At 40.3% G+C, this 19,360-nt stretch overlaps 1 protein-coding gene across 1 annotated transcript in view; it reads left to right on the top strand.

Moving 5' to 3' along the window:
• USP13 (ubiquitin specific peptidase 13) overlaps positions 1-19,360 on the top strand; it is a 117,827-nt gene that overhangs the window by 37,232 nt on the left and 61,235 nt on the right. Inside the window, exons 4-6 of the mRNA XM_042954765.1 lie at positions 6,761-6,882; positions 12,566-12,708; positions 14,342-14,526. Coding sequence (XP_042810699.1) covers positions 6,761-6,882; positions 12,566-12,708; positions 14,342-14,526 — 450 coding nt within the window. The remainder of the gene's footprint in view (positions 1-6,760; positions 6,883-12,565; positions 12,709-14,341; positions 14,527-19,360) is intronic.

The following is a 19,360-nucleotide window of genomic DNA, read 5'->3' as shown; positions in this document are numbered from 1 at the left end:
GCATGACCTAGGCTGAAGTTGGATGCTCAACCAACTGAGCCACCGAGGTGCCCCTTAGCTATTTTAAGAATTAAGCCAAAAGTAAGCACTGAGGTTTTGTGCATTATAGTGTGTGGACCTCTTTCATTGGGGAATGCTAACCTACCATTTCATTCCAGTCAATCCATTTCTATAGACTGTGGTCTGTGTTCACTCAATATTCCATATCTTAGGAAACCACAGAATATCCCTTAAACTCACAGTCCAGCAAAGATATTCTATTTGGACTGTACCGGGTTTAAAAAAATTTTTTAATTCGAACGTCATTGGTACTTTGGGGCTTGCCTAGGCCCTGTTTCTCTCTATTGTTTGTTACCCAGATGCTTCACAAATGAAGTTAGTTACTTCATCTGAGTAAGAATTTGGTTTTGCAAGCCCACCTTTATAGCTCCCTTGATATGATGCTTCATGTTCCCCAATAGCAGTGACTTTTCTCTTGTTACACTGATCACAGCTGTTTTCAAGTTGATGTGGCCTGTGCATTAATTTCAGTGAAGGACCACATTAGGCTTAGATCTGGTGTATGGAACAGAAAACTTAAAATATTGGTGACTTTAAATAAAGTAGATGTATATTTCTCTCTCATGTAGAGGATGTAGGGAAGTATCAAGTCTAGGCTAATGGGATGCCCTCATGTTCATCAGGATCTAGACCCTTCCCATATTTCTGCTTCACCCTCCATCCTGGCCTGTGAGTCTAACTTCATGGTCTCTTCATGGTCGTTACTTTTGTCAGCCTTCTCACAGATCCCTAAGCAACATTCTGTTTACACCTCTCTGGTCAGAACTTGGTCACGTGGCTGTACCATGTGTTGTACAGGAGACTGGAGAGTACGTAAAATTTATTAGCTGGCGTCATTGAGTAAAGTCTGTTACTAAAGACGCAGGGGAGAGTGACTACTGGGAGGCAGCTGGTAGCCTCTGCCACAGACTCCTTACCTAAAAGGGATGTTGGGTTGTCTCTTCTTGGAGAGGAAGAGAACGCAGAACTCTCTTATATAGTCTCTTTGTTTCTGTGACTGGAAAGCACTTTTCCATTGCTATTGAAATGTCATCCTGATGCTCCTCTTCCCCTCATAAAATAGATGCAGCTGACTCACGCGTTCTCATCAAAGCTTCTTGTACCCCAGTCGCTTCATGACTTGATGACCAATTCCTTTTCCACTGGCCTAATGGTGACATTATAATCATTCATTTATGACTCCAGATTTTATAAGGGAAACTGAGGCCATTAGCTGGTGCTGAATGGCTTATCTAGGTCTCCTGAGCACCATCTTGCCCTTCAACATTCAAGTCAGTCTTCCCGATTACCTTGATGTCCATTCAGGCGAAGTCACAGTTAAAGATCCTTGCCTCAGCTCTAGCTTTAGCTGGTGTATTTTTTTATTTTTTAAATCAACAGTGACAATTATTAATTTTTGAATCACTTAAATTTTTACTTTTTATATTTAGGGTTTAAAAAACATTTTTAGAACAATGTTTTTTGGACACAGCTTAAAATTGAAAAGTTATGAGGGGCTGTATAATGAAAAGTAAGTTATTCTTGCTTCTCTGTCTCGTGGTTACTTGGTTACTCTCCCCAGAGACAAACAGTATTTTCTGTTTGCACATTTTTATATATCTTTTATATTTTTCCCAGCAATAGTATAGACATATATCATGCTTTTAGAATTTTTTCCTATAGGCAGTTGGGAACCATCAACACTTAGTTTCCAAATTGTACTCTGAGGCACCCTAGGGTGCTACAGTGAGTTCACAGGTGCACCACAAGGTATTTTTAACTCTTCAAGGAAACGACAGTGGTACTTGAACATTGCATGACCTATTTTAGTATATGTGCTGCTGAAGCGAGCACAACATTGCATGACCTATTAACTTGCTGTAGTTTTACTATTTGAGTATCCTATAGTCCTTTCAGTGACTTCACCTCTTGGTAAAGCTGATTTTTCGGTGGTTTCTATGGTAAAAGGGAGGTACCATGTGAAGATAAATGTGGAACAGAAAATGAGGGAGGCAGTGTTAACATCTGACTCAAGAAGTTGTGCAGTGCCCAACAGGTGCACACATAAGGGATTGTGGTTAAGAGTGAAATAAAACATTTCTTTCAATTTATGTTTATTTTTTCAAATGGTTACTAAATCATTAGAACATAAATATTTATTAAGTTGTTTGGACCTAACTACTAAATAAACAGAGCCCTTAGGCATTTCTTTTGGCTTAGGGCTGCTGTGCAAAAATCATTGGGATGCTTTACGCTGCTGTGTACTGAGAAAGTGGGTAGCTCTGTGTTAATGTTTTTAAGCTAGAGAGGGATACTATTAGATTGTCTTTTAAAAGATAACTTACAACAGTATGAGAGATTGTGAATTTTTGGGCTAAGCTGATTCAAAACTTACTGTTTTATGAGATGGAAGGAGAGAAGGGGGGAATATAAGGGGGTCCAGGATCTTCAAAGAATACCCCAGGACTCATGATGTGGTTCTGGCCTCATCTTACATACTTTTTTACAGTCAAGCTACAAATGTGTATAAATGTGTAAATACTTGCTAGTACATTTAATGCATATCTTTGGTATGTCATAAATAGTGTTAAATATTCACATTTTTATTGAGTTCCCCTCCTTTCCACCACTTTCACAAGTAGGAGTAAATGAGTCAAGTTCTTTTGTGTCTGAAGTCTGGGACATTGAAGAACCGTCACTAAACCTCAGAGAACTTGAATTTCCACCTTTTTGGTTTTAGCCCTAGCATTCATACTTGATGAGAAGTAGGTTGAAAACAGAGCGCTTGTAAAAAGTTCTAGGAGTGGGCCTGTTCAGAAAAGTCATCTGTACCTGTAACGGCCAGAAGGTTCTAGTGAACTCCATTTTGCCATTTCCTTCTGAAGTAGGTCCCAGAACAGGGTCTGTGTTCAAGGAGATTTCCCCCACCTAGTGCAGACCTCACAGCACTAGAGCAGCCAAACTGCTCACCTGTGGGGTACAAACTAGTTAATCTGGTCAGGCTGGGAGAACTCTGAGCTGGGCGTCAGAGCCCTGGTCTGATACAGGGATCTTTTCTTCCATGGTGCTTCTTCCCAGCTTAGGCAAGTCACTTCTTGGAAATGGCTGTGGTCCCAGCCACTTCTTCCAGGGATCTGAGAGGGTCATTGAAGTAGAATTGGGAAAAGATATTAAAAAAAAATTTTTAAGGGGCGCCTGGGTGGTTCAGTCAGTTAAGCATTGATTTCAGCCTTAAGTCATGGTCTCGAGGTTTGTGAGACTGAGCCCTGCGTTGGGCTCTGTGCTGAGTGTGGAGGCTGCTTGGGATTCTCTCTCTCCTTCTCTTTTTATCCCTCCTCTACTTACGTGCTCATGCTCTCTCTCTCTTGCTCTCTCTCTCTCAAAAAATAAATAAAATAAAGACTAATTTTATTTATTTATTTGTTTGTTTGTTTTTAGATTTAGAAAAAGAGACCATCCAGGTATTGCCAGTTAATAGCCATAGTGGAAAGTACCTGCTGGGAGAGGTTTGGTGGGGGTCCTAGTCCTACTGGTCCTTAGGGTATAATTTCTCTGTAGGTTCCTCAACTAGATATTTTGGGGAGTGGTAAGACTCTAATTAGAGAAATTTGGAAATTGTAGATTTATACTTAGGACTGTGGGGTCATATATATTTAGGAGAAACCATAGATTCGTCCCTTAAAATCAGAGTGTAAGTTACTTCTGCTGACTTTTCTCTCATTTGGATAAAAATGTTTGGGAAAGATCATGTCCCCTTCCATCCCATTGAATTAAAAATAAAAACAGGGGCACCTGGGTGGCTCAGTCTCAGGTCACGGTCTCACAGTCTGTAAGTTCAAGCCCTGTGTCGGGCTCTGTGCTGACAGCTCAGAGCCTGGAGCCTGCTTTAGATTCTGTGTCTCCTTCTCTCTCTGACCCTTCCCGACTCATACTCTGTTTCTCTCAATAAATAAATAAACATTAAAAAAAAATAAAAGCAACTCTAAACTAAGTGTAAAAAAGCTCAACAAAGGGGGTTACCTGGGTGGCTCAGTCAGTTAAGTGTCTGACTCGATCTCAGCTCAAGTCTTGCTCTCTCAGGGTCATGAGTTTAGGCTCTGCATTGGGTGTGAAGCCTACTTAGAAAAAGAAAAAAAAAAGCCCAGTAAAGTTCTGCTTTTTGTACAACAGCAGTTTTGCTTATTGTTAAACACATATCAGTTACCAATTAAATAAACCCCGAACCCACAACTACCCTTCTGATGCTCTTGCTTAGCTGTTGTCCGTAGCATATTGGGGTCTTTAACTTCCTGGAGTCTCCTTTCACAGACATTTACTGAGTGTGTGGTATGTGCTGGGTACTGGGCAGGGGCTGGGGGTATGTAAAGTGAATAAGACTCGTTTCCTGCTGTGACAGCTTACAGTCTGGAAGCATTTGAAGTTCATATCTTCTCCATACTGAGATTTCATAGAAGGATCCCCACGTGATGTCATGGTCTTTCTGAAACTTATTTCAGGATTGCTTTGCAGCTGGGTAACCAAAGGGAAGGGGAGGCACTTTTGATTATGTTGGTTGTCAGGAATGTAGAGAAGGTGTTGATGGTGATTATGGCGGCTGCTATCTGTGGAGCCCCTAATACCTGCCAGATCCTATATTAGATACCTTAGAACCTTATCTTGTTTAATCTTTTCAACAATCTTTTGGGGGTACATAACATTATTCATAGCTTGCTCCTGAGGAAAATGAACTTGGAAAGAATTTGCCCAGGATTACATAGTTAGTAAATGACAGAGCAGGATTTTTTTTGGACTTAGTTTATCATTGTGTTCGGCCAGGTAAGATTTGACTTAGCATTAAATGAGTGTGTTTTCTGTGGACAAAAGGCGCTTAGATAATATGTTATATGAGCCCAATATGTACACAAAAACAAAAGGGTTGTACTTTGGTTCCTTAAAATTGTCATAAAAGATGTAAAGATTAAAGAATAGAAAAAAGCCCACACACCCACTGTTTTCATTTGTTCAGGTTTCCTTCTGTTGCTTGTCTGTGGGCATAACTTTTACAAAGTTGTCATTACCGTGAAGATGAATTTTGTATTTTTAACATTGCCATAGGATAAATATTTCCATGTTTCTACATAGTCTAAATAAATATTTAAATAATATTCTGTTGGGTTCAACACCATTCTCATTGAACATTTAGGTTCTAATTTTTAAAATTATAGATATTGGGGCATCTGAATTTTTATTACATGTAGAATGTCTGTGAATCATTTCCTTTAAATAAATGCCTTTGGTGACTTTAAAAAAAATTTGAAGATCTACTTGCTTTTATTAAATGATTCATGAATTGGGCATCATTCTGTCTAGCAAATAATGCCTTTAGTGACTTCTTAAATTCTTAGAATCATCTTTGACATTGCTTTTTGTCAACTTGAACACTTACAGCTATCAAATAATGTTGGTTATTTCTTTATTTTGATATTTCTGATTCTTAGTATTTGGACCTTTTATTAAAAATTATTGAGACTGTATTTCCCTGTATCTCATTTTCCACTTAACACTGCCTTCCTTTTGAGAATTCAGGAGCAGCGCTGTATACAAAAAGATACTAAGTTTGTGATTGGAGGCAAACAAGAAGGTAATAACAGAACCTAGATCCTTTGGTTCTCAGGCAGCTGCTTCGTCTGGGAAAATAACTTCTTCCTATCTATAGACCCATGTTTGTGTACCTGTTTATGTGTGGTGTGAGTGGAATATGGCTCAATCGCTCTTTGTCACCATAGTTCCAAACATCTAAATATACAAACATGATCTGGGATCCTGGCATCCATGTGAATGTAAGGCTGAAATGTCCAAGGAAATACTGTGACAAGACATTTCCTTGAGCCTTCACCTAACCTTTAGCAGAGATTAGCCAAGCAGATAGGTGATGACTTGATAAATAACAGGCTAGAGGAGCTCACTTTTCTTACTGAAAATTCTGCACAGCCTGAGGACAACAGGACTAGTTATATTATGGAGTTTTCCCCTCTGGCTTACAATGCAGTATTTTAATAACTCCTAGAGGGGGAAGGGGACAGAGAGAGAGATGGAGACAGAGAGAGGGAGGTTGACATTTTATTTTTAAAAAATAGCCCTCATTCATTGACTACCCGTTATGTGCCTGATCTCTTGTCTACAATTTCTTACATACCCTTGTGTAAACTGTGTGAGGTAAGAGCTGTTATCTCCATTCTACACGTGAGGAAACTAAGGTTTAGAGAGTTTGTGACTTGCTCAAAGTTACATTAAATTTTGGAGCTGGGATCGAACCTTGGCTTATCACTTCTGAAATCCTGTGCTTTCTTCCATCTTACAGTGTTACGAAAGACATTCCAACCCATTCTTACGCAATCAGGAGCCTGGTACCCGGCAAATCATAGTTAACAATTTATTCCTTTAAAAATCTTTAAGAATTGAATATCTAGCACGTGTATCTATTTTAATTGTAAAGCTGTATGATCGGACTCAGCCTTTATACATCTGTCACTTATTAGTAAGTATTCATAACTTAGGAAAGATGGTAGACCTACATTTACTCCTGGTTTGGGGCAGATGGATGGTTGTCAGAGGAGGGAATCGTAAATGTCATGACCTTTGTTTGTCATTGCTGTGGATTTCTGGCTTTCCCAGTGAGTGTTGCCTTGGTGTAGAATGTTTTCTCTTCACTTCTTGTTCTTTGTTTTTGTTTTCTCCTCAGATCTAGATACTGATGACGATTTAAATAGCGACGATTATGAATATGAAGATGAAGCCAAACTTGTTATATTCCCAGACCACTATGAAATAGCACTACCAAATATTGAGGAGTTACCAGCCCTGGTCAGTGAGTGTGCACGGCTGCTAGCTAGATGCGCGTGACTCTCTGTGTCAGGTGTGTGTGCGTGTGCGGTGTGTGTGCATGTGGAGGTGGGGAAGGAGGGTTGAATGAGAGAAGAGGAGAATGAGCACGATCATGAGCATACTGCTTCTTCTCTGTGAAAGGGTCTTGCAGGGTGAGGTCTCAGTAGTGTTGGGCCAGATACCCTTTGCTGCGCGTTACTCCCGGTGCTGTACAAACATTGGGTTGGCCTCCCCCCAGGTGGCCGGGCTCCCCCCTCCTGCTCCGTGAGCTGGTCCCCTGTCTCCCCACCAAGGTGGGCTGGCCTCCGCCAGGCGAGCTGGCTTCTTGCTGCTTGTAGTTCACAGTCTGTTGCTTAGATTTTCACACTGTGCCCCTGAGATATGCAGGGGCTGCTGGAGAGGGGTGTCTTCTCATGAGAGGAGTGGCTATATTTTTCTATCTTCTGCATGTTAGCCCTCCGTGTGAGATTTTGTTTGGGGGAGAAATAAGGACTCCTCCGCCAAAACAACCGCAACACGATTATAAAAATAACCAAACGTTTACAAATCACAAGTCTGCAGGAGCTCTGTGGTAATGTGAGACTCCTTGAAAGTTTTGTTCCTCATGAGGACTAAGATTACTTTCTAGGTTTTAACATTTAGATTTAGTGGTGGATTTCTTTTCTCTTCCCTTCCCTTGTTTTTTGTTTTTGTTTTTGTTTTTGTTTTTGTTTCTGTGGAATGACTTTCATCTTCCTGAGCAGTTGTGAGGAAGCCAGGTTCTGTTTTAGTTTGAGGCTGTGAAGGGGCGTGGAGTGTCCTCCTACAAGGACACAACTGTGTTTCCTGTTCTTTCCTGTATTGTCTCCCCCACCCCATCCTTCTCTGCTTTGTTCTCTTCCCTTTCTTTTCCTCTTTTCCAATCCGTGCATACCCTGAATTGTCAGAGCCTGGCCACCAGTAGTAGTGGGGTCAGGGTCAGTTGAGTTTAGGTATGCTAGTTCTTTTTTTTCCCCTCCTCACACTCCAGAACAAAAGCCAGGTGTTTAGGTCCCGGAATCTTCAGGACATTGTGTGACTCTGTGTCCACAGCCACCTGCTCACTTGCCTCTGCCAGGAGGGGGAGGGTGTTTGTGCTTGGGGTTCCCATGTCATTAGGGACCAGGTTTCTACCATACAACCTCTTTTGACCCTGACCTACTTTATCCCTAAGTACAAGACCACAGAAATGAAAATGTTGTGTATTTACCTATTGTAGTTCTTTCCTTTAATTATTATATGTGACCTATCCTTTTTAGTGCTAAGTGCAAAGTGTTTAGCAGTGCACAGAGAATTAAATTACCTCTCCTTTCTCCAGTTCCCTGTGTTGACTCATGTGGCTGTTACCAAGGATAAAATATGAGTGGGCAAAATGGTCTTGCCTCGTCCCATTACCTGAAATTATATACTAAAGCTTGTATCTCCATGATACTGAGAGTACTTACTGCCTGCCCTTGTTTAATAAAACTCTTATGTCTGCTGTCGGAAAAGAAAGAAAGAAGCACATTGTGAATAAATGTCATGAGAAGCAGTTTTTCTCTCGCTCACTTATGAAGGAAAAGTCTGTGTGAAAAAAGTTGATAAAAGAGCCTTTAAGTGTTTTTTAATTATTCTTATATTCACAATATACTTTGATCTCACTCACTTAAGAAGGAAAAGTCTGTGTGAAAAAAGTTGATGAAAGAGCCTTTAAGTGTTTTTTAATTATTCCTGTATTCACAATATAATTTGAAGTGTGAATACTTTTAGTTAAAATTGAAGTGTCATAGGAATCTGAATCCAGCAATAAATGCTATAATTTTTAACACAGAATCTTTTAGAATTAAGAAATACTTAAAAAGAATTTTAAAAAAGGGGAGAGGGAGGATTATTTGGAAGTTGGGGTGGAGAGATTGAAGGAAACACCTGTATTTATCTGATGGGATAAATAATAGTAATCCTAAATAATAGGATTTATTTATATAATAGTATTTATTTATTGATTTATTTAAACCTAGTTCCTGTATTTTCTTTTTATGCTTCTGCTACATATTCGGTGTTCGATATTCTCTTTTTAAGCTTTTAAATTACAAACATTATTGAGCTCAAAATCACCCAACCAGATGACTCTTGCTTCATCTTTTGAGCTTCTCAGCACAGAAAACATTGCGTTTAAGATAGGAACTCCTTGGATGGTCCCGGACAGTTAAACCACCTCTCAGTGATGCAGAGTTCACAGACACATAGCATTTGAAGCTCAGTAGGGATCTTACAGCCTGAAATCCAATGCCACATTTTAGATATCAGGAACTCAAGCAGTGGTGTGCTTGTAAATATTTAGCAACCAGCTCCCTGGGGGAAAAGCCCTGCTTTGTAGTGTTTGATGATTTCCATGGTGTAAATATTCCCACCATGGCTGATTTCAGGCTAACATGTCTCTGAATGCAGTGTTGAAAAGAGAACGCGCAGTAGCACACCATTATACAGAATTTCCACTAGTCACGTAACGTAGATGTAAATAACCTCAAGAGCACACAGAAGATCGGAAGTTATAGTAGAACAGGAAGTGAAGAGTTTTGAATATTTGTTACCTTTTAAAAATGTATTTTACTTAATTGTAAGTTTTTGTAATTTAATTACAAAACTAATGGCTGTGCTTAACAACCATCTTGCAGAATTTCTTAAAATTTAACAATCAATTTTGTAAGCCAGTTTGAGTCAGTTCCAGAACACTACTGAATTTGAAGCCTATGGAGACCCGGGATGGAGCCAGGACTAGTATCACGTTCTTTCTCTTCACTCTGGACAACAAATCCAGGGAACCAGAGACAGATAATTCATAGTATAATTACAAGATAATGGATTCTGATCTTCAGCTGTGATCCATACAAAGGGTCACTAAGTGATTTCAGATGATACTCTGAAAACACTAGATCAGTATTTTATAGTGGCCCAGAAGTTTAAGGAAATTTTGTTGAATGTCACCAAGAATAGTATTCAAAGAAAAGAGAGAATATTATAGTCAAATCTTGGTCAACATTATTGTGCATTGCAAACCAGAGCACTTTAAAAAGATCTAATGGGGTGGAGAAGATTCAGAGGAGGACAGGGAAGGGATTGAGGTAGTCGTTGAAGCAACAAAGAGATTGTAATAACAGACCAGACTAAAAAGATTCGGATGTGTGCTTAGAAGTGCTAAGGCAGCACAGAAGTGTTAAGGCAGTCCAAACCCATAGAATCAGGAAGGGGGTTTATGGTGTCCTCAGCCCTGTTTTCTAGGGTCATTCCTGGAATGAAGTGGGAGATGAATTTTGATAATTGAAAGAAAAGACTAATTGTATATATAAAAGTGTTTGTAGTGAGAGATGAATGGGAATATCTCTTAAATTTTTTCTTTAATGTTTATTTTTGAGAGAGAGAGAGACAGAGAAAGACAGAGAGAGACAGAGCATGAGGGGGGGAGGGGCAGAGAGAGAGGGAGACACAGAATCGGAAGCAGGCTCCAGGCTCCGAGCTGTCAGCACAGAGCCCAATGCGGGGTTTGAACTCACGAACCGTGAGACCATGACCTGAGCCAAAGTCCGACGCTTAACTGACACAGCCACCAGGTGCCCCAGGAATATCTCTTTAATAGGTTTAGATATATTTATGGATGCCTGACATGTAATGGAGTATATGCTTTTTTTTAAAAAAAATGTTTATTTATTTTGAGAGAGAGAGAGAGAATGAGAGTGAGAGAGAGAGCAAGCCCATATGAGCCAGGGAGGGGCAGAGAGAGAGGGAGAGAATCCCAAGCAGGCTCCATGCTGTCAGCACAGAGCCTGATGTGAGACTCGATCTCAGGAACTGTGAGCCGAAATCAAGAGTTGGACGCTTAACCAACTGAGTCACCCAGGCGCCCCGGAGTATGAGTTTTTTTGAAGGCAGAGACCTCTTCCTTATTCCTGACTGTGTCATCACTAGTTAGTACCTTGCAGTTTTATGCCACAGAAGGATAGGATTTGATGTTCACAGCAGACCGCTCTGGCTGCTATGCAGAAGAGGGGCAGGAGTAGGAGAAAGGAAACTGCAAGGAGGCTGCTGTGTAGCCGTCTGGGTGAGCTGTCTTAGTGACTGGGACAAGATGAGTGTGGTTGAAGTTGAGAAGAGGAAGGTTCCAAATAGAGTTTGCACGTAGGAGTGATAGGAATTGCTCATGGTTTGGGTGGGGGTGGATGGCAGCTGAGGGAACTTCCTTCCTTGCCTCTTAATGAATTCTAGGGCCACCCAGGGGAAAATACTCTGCATGAAGTTCAGCTAATTGTGTGGGATCTTAGTGATGTAGAATACAAACCTAAATTGAAAAAAAAACCATTAAAACCATTCAGTGGCTTTTATTATATTCAGAGTTGGGCATTCATCGCCACTATCTCATTGTAGAATATTTTCATTAGCCCGCAGCCATCACCCCTCAACCTGTCATCCGTCCCAGCCTCTGGCAATTACTAATCTACTTTCTGTCTCTGTGGAACTGCCTGTTCTGGACGTTTCATATAAATGGAATCATACGATGTACATAGTTCTTTGTGGCTGGCCTTTTTTAAACCTTACATATATTTTCAAGATTCACTCATGTTGTAGCATGTATCAGGACTTCATTCTTTTTCATTGTTGAATTTCCGTTGTGTAGACATATGATATTTTATTTATCCACTTATCATTAACAGGCATTTGGGTTGTTTCTGCTTTTTGGATGTTATAAATAATACTTCTGTGACATATGTGTACAATAGTCTTTGTATGGGTACATATTTTCATTTATCTAGAATACATACCTAGGAGTTGAATGCTAGGTTATATGGTAACTCTGTTTAACCATCTGATGCCTAGGTATATTCAACCATTTGAGGAGCTGCCAAACTGTTTGCCAAAGTGGCTGTACCATTTTACATTCCCACCAGAATATGTTTTTAAAGACAGCTAGAGATAGTTTTTATAGCATTAAGTAAATGGCAAATGTGGTGATAAGGCATATGTCCAGGATCATAACGGTTTGGGAGAAAGCAGAGAATTTGCATCCCCTTCCCCTGTGGTCAGTTGGTGCCAAGCTGGACATCACAGATTTGCTCATGATGTCGACTGATCTGGCACAGAGACACCTAGGCCTGTCCCCATCCAGGGTCACATTTGCACCAGATTAAGAAATGGAGCCGTGCTGCTTGCATTCCATTCAAATGCCCTTGACCACATGCCATTGTGTGATGAGTTGAGGATATTGGATATCTGGGTGTATATTTGTTAGGAGGAAAACACACCAGTTGGGTAAATCCTAGGCATTCCTGTAGCTAATGTCACTCTTGTAAATTGTTTGCCATATACTTTTCACTCAGCTTGCTAAGAAACCGTTAAATCTGACTCCTGTGCTTGGGTTTACAAACTGGATTTGGTTTCTTGCTATCTTGTGTCATTATCAATAATATTGCACACGCCAGGTTAGGGATTAAACCTAGCTAGATTCATGGAGAAAGTGCTGGAATTAGCTAACTAGGATCTTGCTTTTATGGCAACTGTTGTTTGAATTTTCTTGGATTAGCCTGTATTTATTAATAAAGTTTTAAATTTGTTTTCTAGAAGTTGATGTTCTCTCAAACTGTTTTTACATATGATACCTGGGTTTGTCTTACAGGTAACAATTGCTTGTGATGCAGTTCTCAGCTCAAAATCTCCATATAGAAAGCAGGACCCAGACACATGGGAAAATGAATTGCCAGTATCCAAATATGCCAATAACCTTACCCAGTTGGACAATGGAGTCAGGATTCCTCCAAGGTGAGCATCAGCTAGTGAAATGGAACTTTACCCCTTAAAACTGGGCAAAGGAATATTTACTTTTCTACCTTTTCTCTGAATTAGCAGTTACACATATTTTTACCAGATGCCTTTGATTAAAAATAAGCTCAAAATTCTTTCCAAAAATATCTTTACCTTTGTGGATTCTGAACATGTCGAGCCCATACCCCTGAGCCCATCCCACCCCTAGGTTTCCAGTGGCAGGTACCTGCAACTCTTTGCTTGAGGGCTTTCTCTGGCTGCTTGAGGCTAGGTAGGCCTGGCCATGTGTCAGTTAGAAATGCCACAGAGTTGGGCGCCTGGGTGGCTCAGATTGTTAAGCATCCGACTTCGGCTCAGGTCATGATCTTGTGGTTTGTGGGTATGAGCCCCATGTCAGGCTCTGTGCTGACAGCTCAGAACCTAGAGCCTGCTTTGGATTCTGTGTCTCCCTGTCTCTCTGCCCCTCCCCTGCTCATGCTCTGTCTCTGTCTCTCTCAAAAATGAACATTAAAAAAAATTAAAAAAATTAAAAAGAAATGCCACGGAGTTAATGTTCCTTCCTATCCTCCTGGAACAGCCCTCAAACCCTCAACCAGTGGCTGTGGAGTGGATGGATAAATACCCTGGACCCTTACCCCTTGAGTGGGCCTATCTCCTGGAGTTCCCCAACTGGACTGAGCCCCAGTTGCCCATGATGGTCATCTTGTTGACATGCCTGGACTGACTTCCTGACCTTTCCAGTCTTATGTTCTTACAGTGCTTCTTGGGATCACCTCCTAAACAGGCTATTTACATTCAGATCTTTGTTTCAGAGTCTGCTTCTAGGGGACCCCAACTTATAAAAGTCTTTGGTTGTCTCATTTTTGGCTGGAATGTTCTTTGGTCTACATTAGCATCTCCTATCAGGTCTGTTGTGTTTCAGAGGCAGGTACTCGAGACAAAGAGTGGATGGATTAGGAGGGTGTCTAGTCTTGTTGAATCCTGCCTGTACTGAATTCCCATTCTGTGTGGTCTTAGGGGAAGACAGACTACTTCTGGGCCTCAGTTTCTCCCTTTGACAATGGGGCTGGTAATACTGATTCGGAAGGGTGTTTATTAGAATTAGGTGATCAGACTTCTGGAGAATTAGGTGATCAAACTTCTGGAAGGTACCTAGCACATACCCGACACTTAACCTTCAGTGAAGTTGACATTCTTTCTACTTAATACAGATTTACTGTGTAGTAGCATTTGTTTAAACTAGTTTTACTAAGTGTGGCTAATGCTTTAGAACTTTATATGTTTATATACATGGGATCCTTAGTATCTTAGATTTACGTATTATTTATTAGTGTCCCTCACGTCGGAATTTTAAGGAAATGACCTCCCCTCCCAACCTCAGGTTCTATGTCAGTTTTCTAAGGTAAAAGCCATTGTGGAGGCAGACAGGGTACTGATTGGTCCTGCTGCTCTGAGAGGGGTGACATTAATATTTTGAAGGGAGAAAAGGAGGAAAGAAGCACTGGTTTCTGTTGTCCACTGACCGTTTCCTGTGACCCCCAGCTTGAGACACTCTGTTTTCTTAGATGTTAATTTTCTAACTATGCTCTGAGTTCTGGCCATACCAACTGCTCTTCAATGACTTTTTCAGTGGTTGGAAGTGTGCCAGGTGTGACCTTCGGGAAAACCTCTGGTTGAATCTGACCGATGGCTCCGTGCTGTGTGGGAAATGGTTCTTCGACAGCTCCGGGGGCAATGGCCACGCACTGGAGCATTACAGAGACATGGGCTACCCTCTGGCTGTGAAACTGGGAACCATCACTCCTGACGGGGCAGGTGAGTGTGCCTTTACTGACCTGGGGAACTTACAGTGGCTCCGTCTGCATTTAACCAGTGCCTTCATTCCCAGGGTGGAGGGTGGAGGGTGGAGGCCATGACACAGCTCACGTTTGAATCTTGATTCTGCTTCGTACTAGCTGTGAGGTCTTGGGCAAGTTTTCAAATACTTCTCAGCTTCAAGTTCCTCATCTTGAGGATGATCAGGGCATCTCCCTCATAGGGGAGGGAGGCTAATGTGTATAAAGTATTTAGCCCAGTTCATACAGTAAGGCCTTAATAAAAGTTAGTTGCTACTGTTCACTCTTATTATTATCTTTTTGTATATCTCTTGGTTAAGAGGACAGGGGTAGGAACCAAGACCTGTGAAGTGAACAGGGATAATCAAATCACAGTAGTGGGAAGCCCTAGAATTCATTAGGGGTTAGTATCGTTTCAGGAACAAATGGGTTCATTATGGAGAAGAGGGGTTTTAAAGGCTGTTGTGTGACAGCAGCTGGCAGCAAAGGGTTGGATTTGGTTCCTGCTTGTACTGTCAGCTTCAGAGTTGGCTGTCTTTATGCTCTCACACTGTATGCTCTCAAGTGTTACTTTTTGGCCACATATGTTTAGTTAATTCCATCTACCATTTTGTGATGGAAAAGGGAAATCATATCAGGATCAATAACAAGAAACTTAAATACTGAGCAATGGCCATAAGAATCCATCATGTAAGTGTCATTGAAAACGTTTACTAAGCATAGATCTGGACCAACAGCTAGGTCAGTCTTCTTCATCTTTCCAAGCTTTAGTCTCTGTTTCTTCTTCATTTTAAGGTAAGATGATTTTTTTAAGAGACGTACAAAGACATTTGTCTTTTCTTCTGTTCTCTTTCTAGGACTGAGTTAGCCTGCTTCAGAGTTAATTGGTTAGAGTGTGTTCACCAAATGTGGCATACTTCTTGTCTACCATGCCTTTTCCATCAAACAGGTTTTGTTTTTCATTTGTTTTATAATTGAGGGCTGACAGTTTAGTCATGTCAAGACCTTTTGATTCACATTTTGGATTATTTTCCTGCTTCCACAGTTAGTGGACTAATGTTTAACTCATTAGAGATAAGTAGCTGCAAAAGTCCCAATTCCTGGTCCCAAACCTTCCTCCCGCAAATGGATAAACCTCTCCACAAGCCAGGTTGAATCCTAAGAGTTCTAGGATCTGAAGAAGAAATTCAGGACGTGAAGTTGGGTTGGGGGTTACAGCAAGTTTCTTACAGGTCTTCCCTATGTTGAATGACTGCTGTATGAGGCAACCATCATTGTCCTTTTAGGGGGCTACAGAGGGAAGGGTTTATAATGTAGGAATTCTAATGGGAAAAATTGCAAGGGGAGAATAATTTGGATGTGTCTTCTTTCTGTGTTGTTTTTTGTAGTGCTTTGATAAGACCAGTTATTAGAAGTCCAGTTCTCGGAACAACCTAAGACTACAGCTATTTGTATACGTGGCTTAGTTCTCAAATTTCAGTTGTTTGAGGGCAGAGCTCTGTCTTACTCATCTTTGGGTTCTGTATGAAATCTTACGCATGGTATGCCCAAATACTTTTGTTAAATAAACCAACTGGTATGTAAGTATTTAAATAATTAAATTCTATTTAAATGTATGCAAATAATAAAGGCAGGGGTTAATTCTGTTCTCTGTGCATCTTTAATTTTCCAGAAGCCTTTTTTCCAGCATGACACTTACTTTCAAACTATGATTTAGAGTACATCTAAAGCTGTTTTCCTTACAGCTTGAGGAAGGAATGTTTTATATTTGCCCCTTGATTATACAAGAAGCAGATATTTAGTGTAACATATTTAGAAAACAGAAAAGCTTAGAGAAGTAAATAAAAATTACTAGTAATACCATTTGGCAAATCACTTCTAACAATTTGGGTATTTCCTTTTAGTTTTTTTCCATGTTTTAAGGCCTTGATAAATTCTTTCTTTAAAATTTTTTAATTAACATTTTTAAAAATTTTATCTATTTGGGAGAGAGCATGAGTGCACAAGTCGGGGAGAGGCAGAGAGAGAGGGAAGAGAGAGAGAATTCCAAGTAGGCTCAGTGCTGTTAGTGCAGAGCCAGATGCGGGGCTCACGCTCATGAACTGTGAGATCATGACCTGAGCCAAGATCAAGAGTTAGAAGCTTAACTGACTCAGCCACCCAGGTGCCCCAAGGCCTTGATCAATTCTTACACAACATTAAACAGCACCCTCAACCCCTGCCCCACATTTTTACAAAAATGGAATCATAGTGTATAAAATTTTATTCCTTATTTTCCTCTATTTAACATTAAATTTGTATATATTCCATGTTATTAAATATTCTTCAATAAATGTTCTATGATAGTTCCATTAATTATTTCACTATTCTCCTATGAGTTGTTACAATTTTTTTGCTATTCTGATGAGTATCCTTACATATATGGAAATCTTTGGATGTTTGTCTAATGATATATTTAGGATAAATTCTTAGGGACAAGGATTGATCCTTTTACATTTTCAATTGCTGAATTTCTTTTAAACAGTCATAGTAATTTACTTCTCATCAGTGTATGAGAATACTCATTTTAGCCAATCTTTGACAACTTTCAGTATTCACAATTTCTTTTAAATGTTTATTTATTTTTGAGAGAGAGAGAGCAAGCAGGAGAGGGGCAGACAGAGAGGAGGACAGAGGATCCCAAGCAGGCTCTGCGCTGACAGCTGAGAGCCTGTCATGGGGCTTGAACTCATGAACCGTGAGATCGTGACCTGAGCTGAAGTCAGACGCTTAACCAACTGAGCCACCCAGGTGCCCCAAGTATTCACAACTTTTAAAAACCTTTGCTAATCTTGTATCTTGTTTTCTTTTGCATTACTAGTAAGGCTAAACATTTTTCATAGTAATTTTGGCCATTTGTAGTTCTATTTGTGAATTTTGTTGGTTGATTTTCTAGTAGTGTATGTGTAGGTGTTCCTTACTTGTTTAAAAAAACTCTTTAGCTACTAAGAATATTAATTCATTATCTGCCATAGTTAAGTGCTTTTTTTGGTTTTGTTTCGTTTGTTTTTTTAAAATGTTTGAGAGAGAATGCGTGCCTGCACGTGCAAGTGGTGGAGGGGCAGAGAGAGAGAGAGAGAGAGAGAGAGAGAGAGAGAGAATTCCAAGCAGGCTCTGTGCTGTCAGCACAGAGCCCTACTCGGGACTCAATGTCACTAACTGGGAGATGATGACCTGGGCCCAAATCAAGAGTTAGACGCTTAACTGACTGAGGCACATGGGTTCCCCTGTTTTTTTTCATAGAGGAGGGACAACTTTCAGGGTTTTTCCTCTCATGTAATTGAGAACATTTGAATAAGTACTTCTGTTTCTATCATAGAAGGCATGACAACCAGCTATGTAGATCATATAGCTTGTGATGAGGGTTCTTGAATTGATTCACCTGCAATAATGTTCACTTTTTGAAGAAAGATCAGGGTTTGATTTCTGCTTGCCTTATGCAGTGTTGCACAATGATTATTTTTAGTCTAATTATCATATTAGTTTACGGATGTATCAATTTTATTTTAGTTTCTTTTAAGTCTGTTTAATAGATTGCTAACCATAACTCACTTATTTTAAAGTCAAATAAGTTAATGAAAACATACCTGAAGTTTGCCTTAATGTCTGATGATGAGCCTTGTGGACATTGAGGCCTAGGAGGGTATGGTGCCCCCTGTCTAGGGTGGCCATCTCCTGGTGAAGTTACCACTGCCAAGGGTCCCATTTCCATATTCGCTGGGTTCACCCAGGCTAATTCAACTCACAAGAAAGTGTTTATTTTTTAGTTTATAGTGAGAACCACAACTGCCTGTAAGTGGGATGTTTATGTTGGCTTGACCAGTACATTCCTTCCCTGTGGGGAGCTGACTTATATTTAGAATATTGCTTAGTGCACATGGAATCCAAGCAGGTTGTGGACTCAAGTATTTAATGGCAATGTGATCTGATCATCTGGTTTCCTTCTCCCCAATAAGGATATACCTGTTCAGTGAGAAACTCCTACTCACCTTGAGGTCACAACTTAGAGTTAGTTCTTCCAAGAAGCCTGGACCATGCAGGCTAGGCCATTGTGGTGGCATGGGTAATAAAAATGGGCCCCGTATTAAATTCCATTCTGGGTTTCCATGGGTACAGCGACAAACCAAGAAAACAGATCACCATACAAACAAACAAATAAAAAACTTTCCTCTATGGGAGGAGACATTGATTTGGCAAAGCAAGGATGAGGTTCTTGGTAGGAAGGGACTGAGGAAGGACAGAGGCAGGAGAGGGTGTTTTGTTCTTCTATTGTGAAACTAGTTTACTTAAGAAGAAGCTATAATGCCTTGGTGGCTGCAGGAGAAGCTTCTGGAGATGCCCACAGCAGCTGTGAAATAGCCTGTCCCACCAACCCCTGTGCCAACTCAGTACATCTCAAGATGGTCTTTCCTGAGTCCATTTCACATTTTTTTTTCTATGACTACATGTCACATGTCATTTATAAATTCTTCATGATTGCCAAAAGGGTCACAGTTCCTTTTTAGATTTCTTACATGTTACTCACAGAACTGTTTTTATCATTGTGGTAAAAAATAACTATCATGTCTGACCAAATCATGTCACATCTTTGGAGCAGTTAATGACTGGAGGTAGGAAACATTAATTTCTCATTATGGCATGAGCCTAAAAAGAACTATAGAGTGCTGTGTGGTGTTCACTTATTTCAAAATCCTAAGCCAATGCCATCAGTTCAGTTCTGGCAATTTCATTATTTTCTAATAAAGTTCAAATAATTAGAGTCTTAAACTCTTTAA

Source organism: Panthera leo, chromosome C2 (assembly GCF_018350215.1).
Source record: "Panthera leo isolate Ple1 chromosome C2, P.leo_Ple1_pat1.1, whole genome shotgun sequence".
Taxonomy (NCBI): Eukaryota; Metazoa; Chordata; class Mammalia; order Carnivora; family Felidae; genus Panthera; species Panthera leo.
This window is presented reverse-complemented; position numbering and strand designations above follow the sequence as displayed.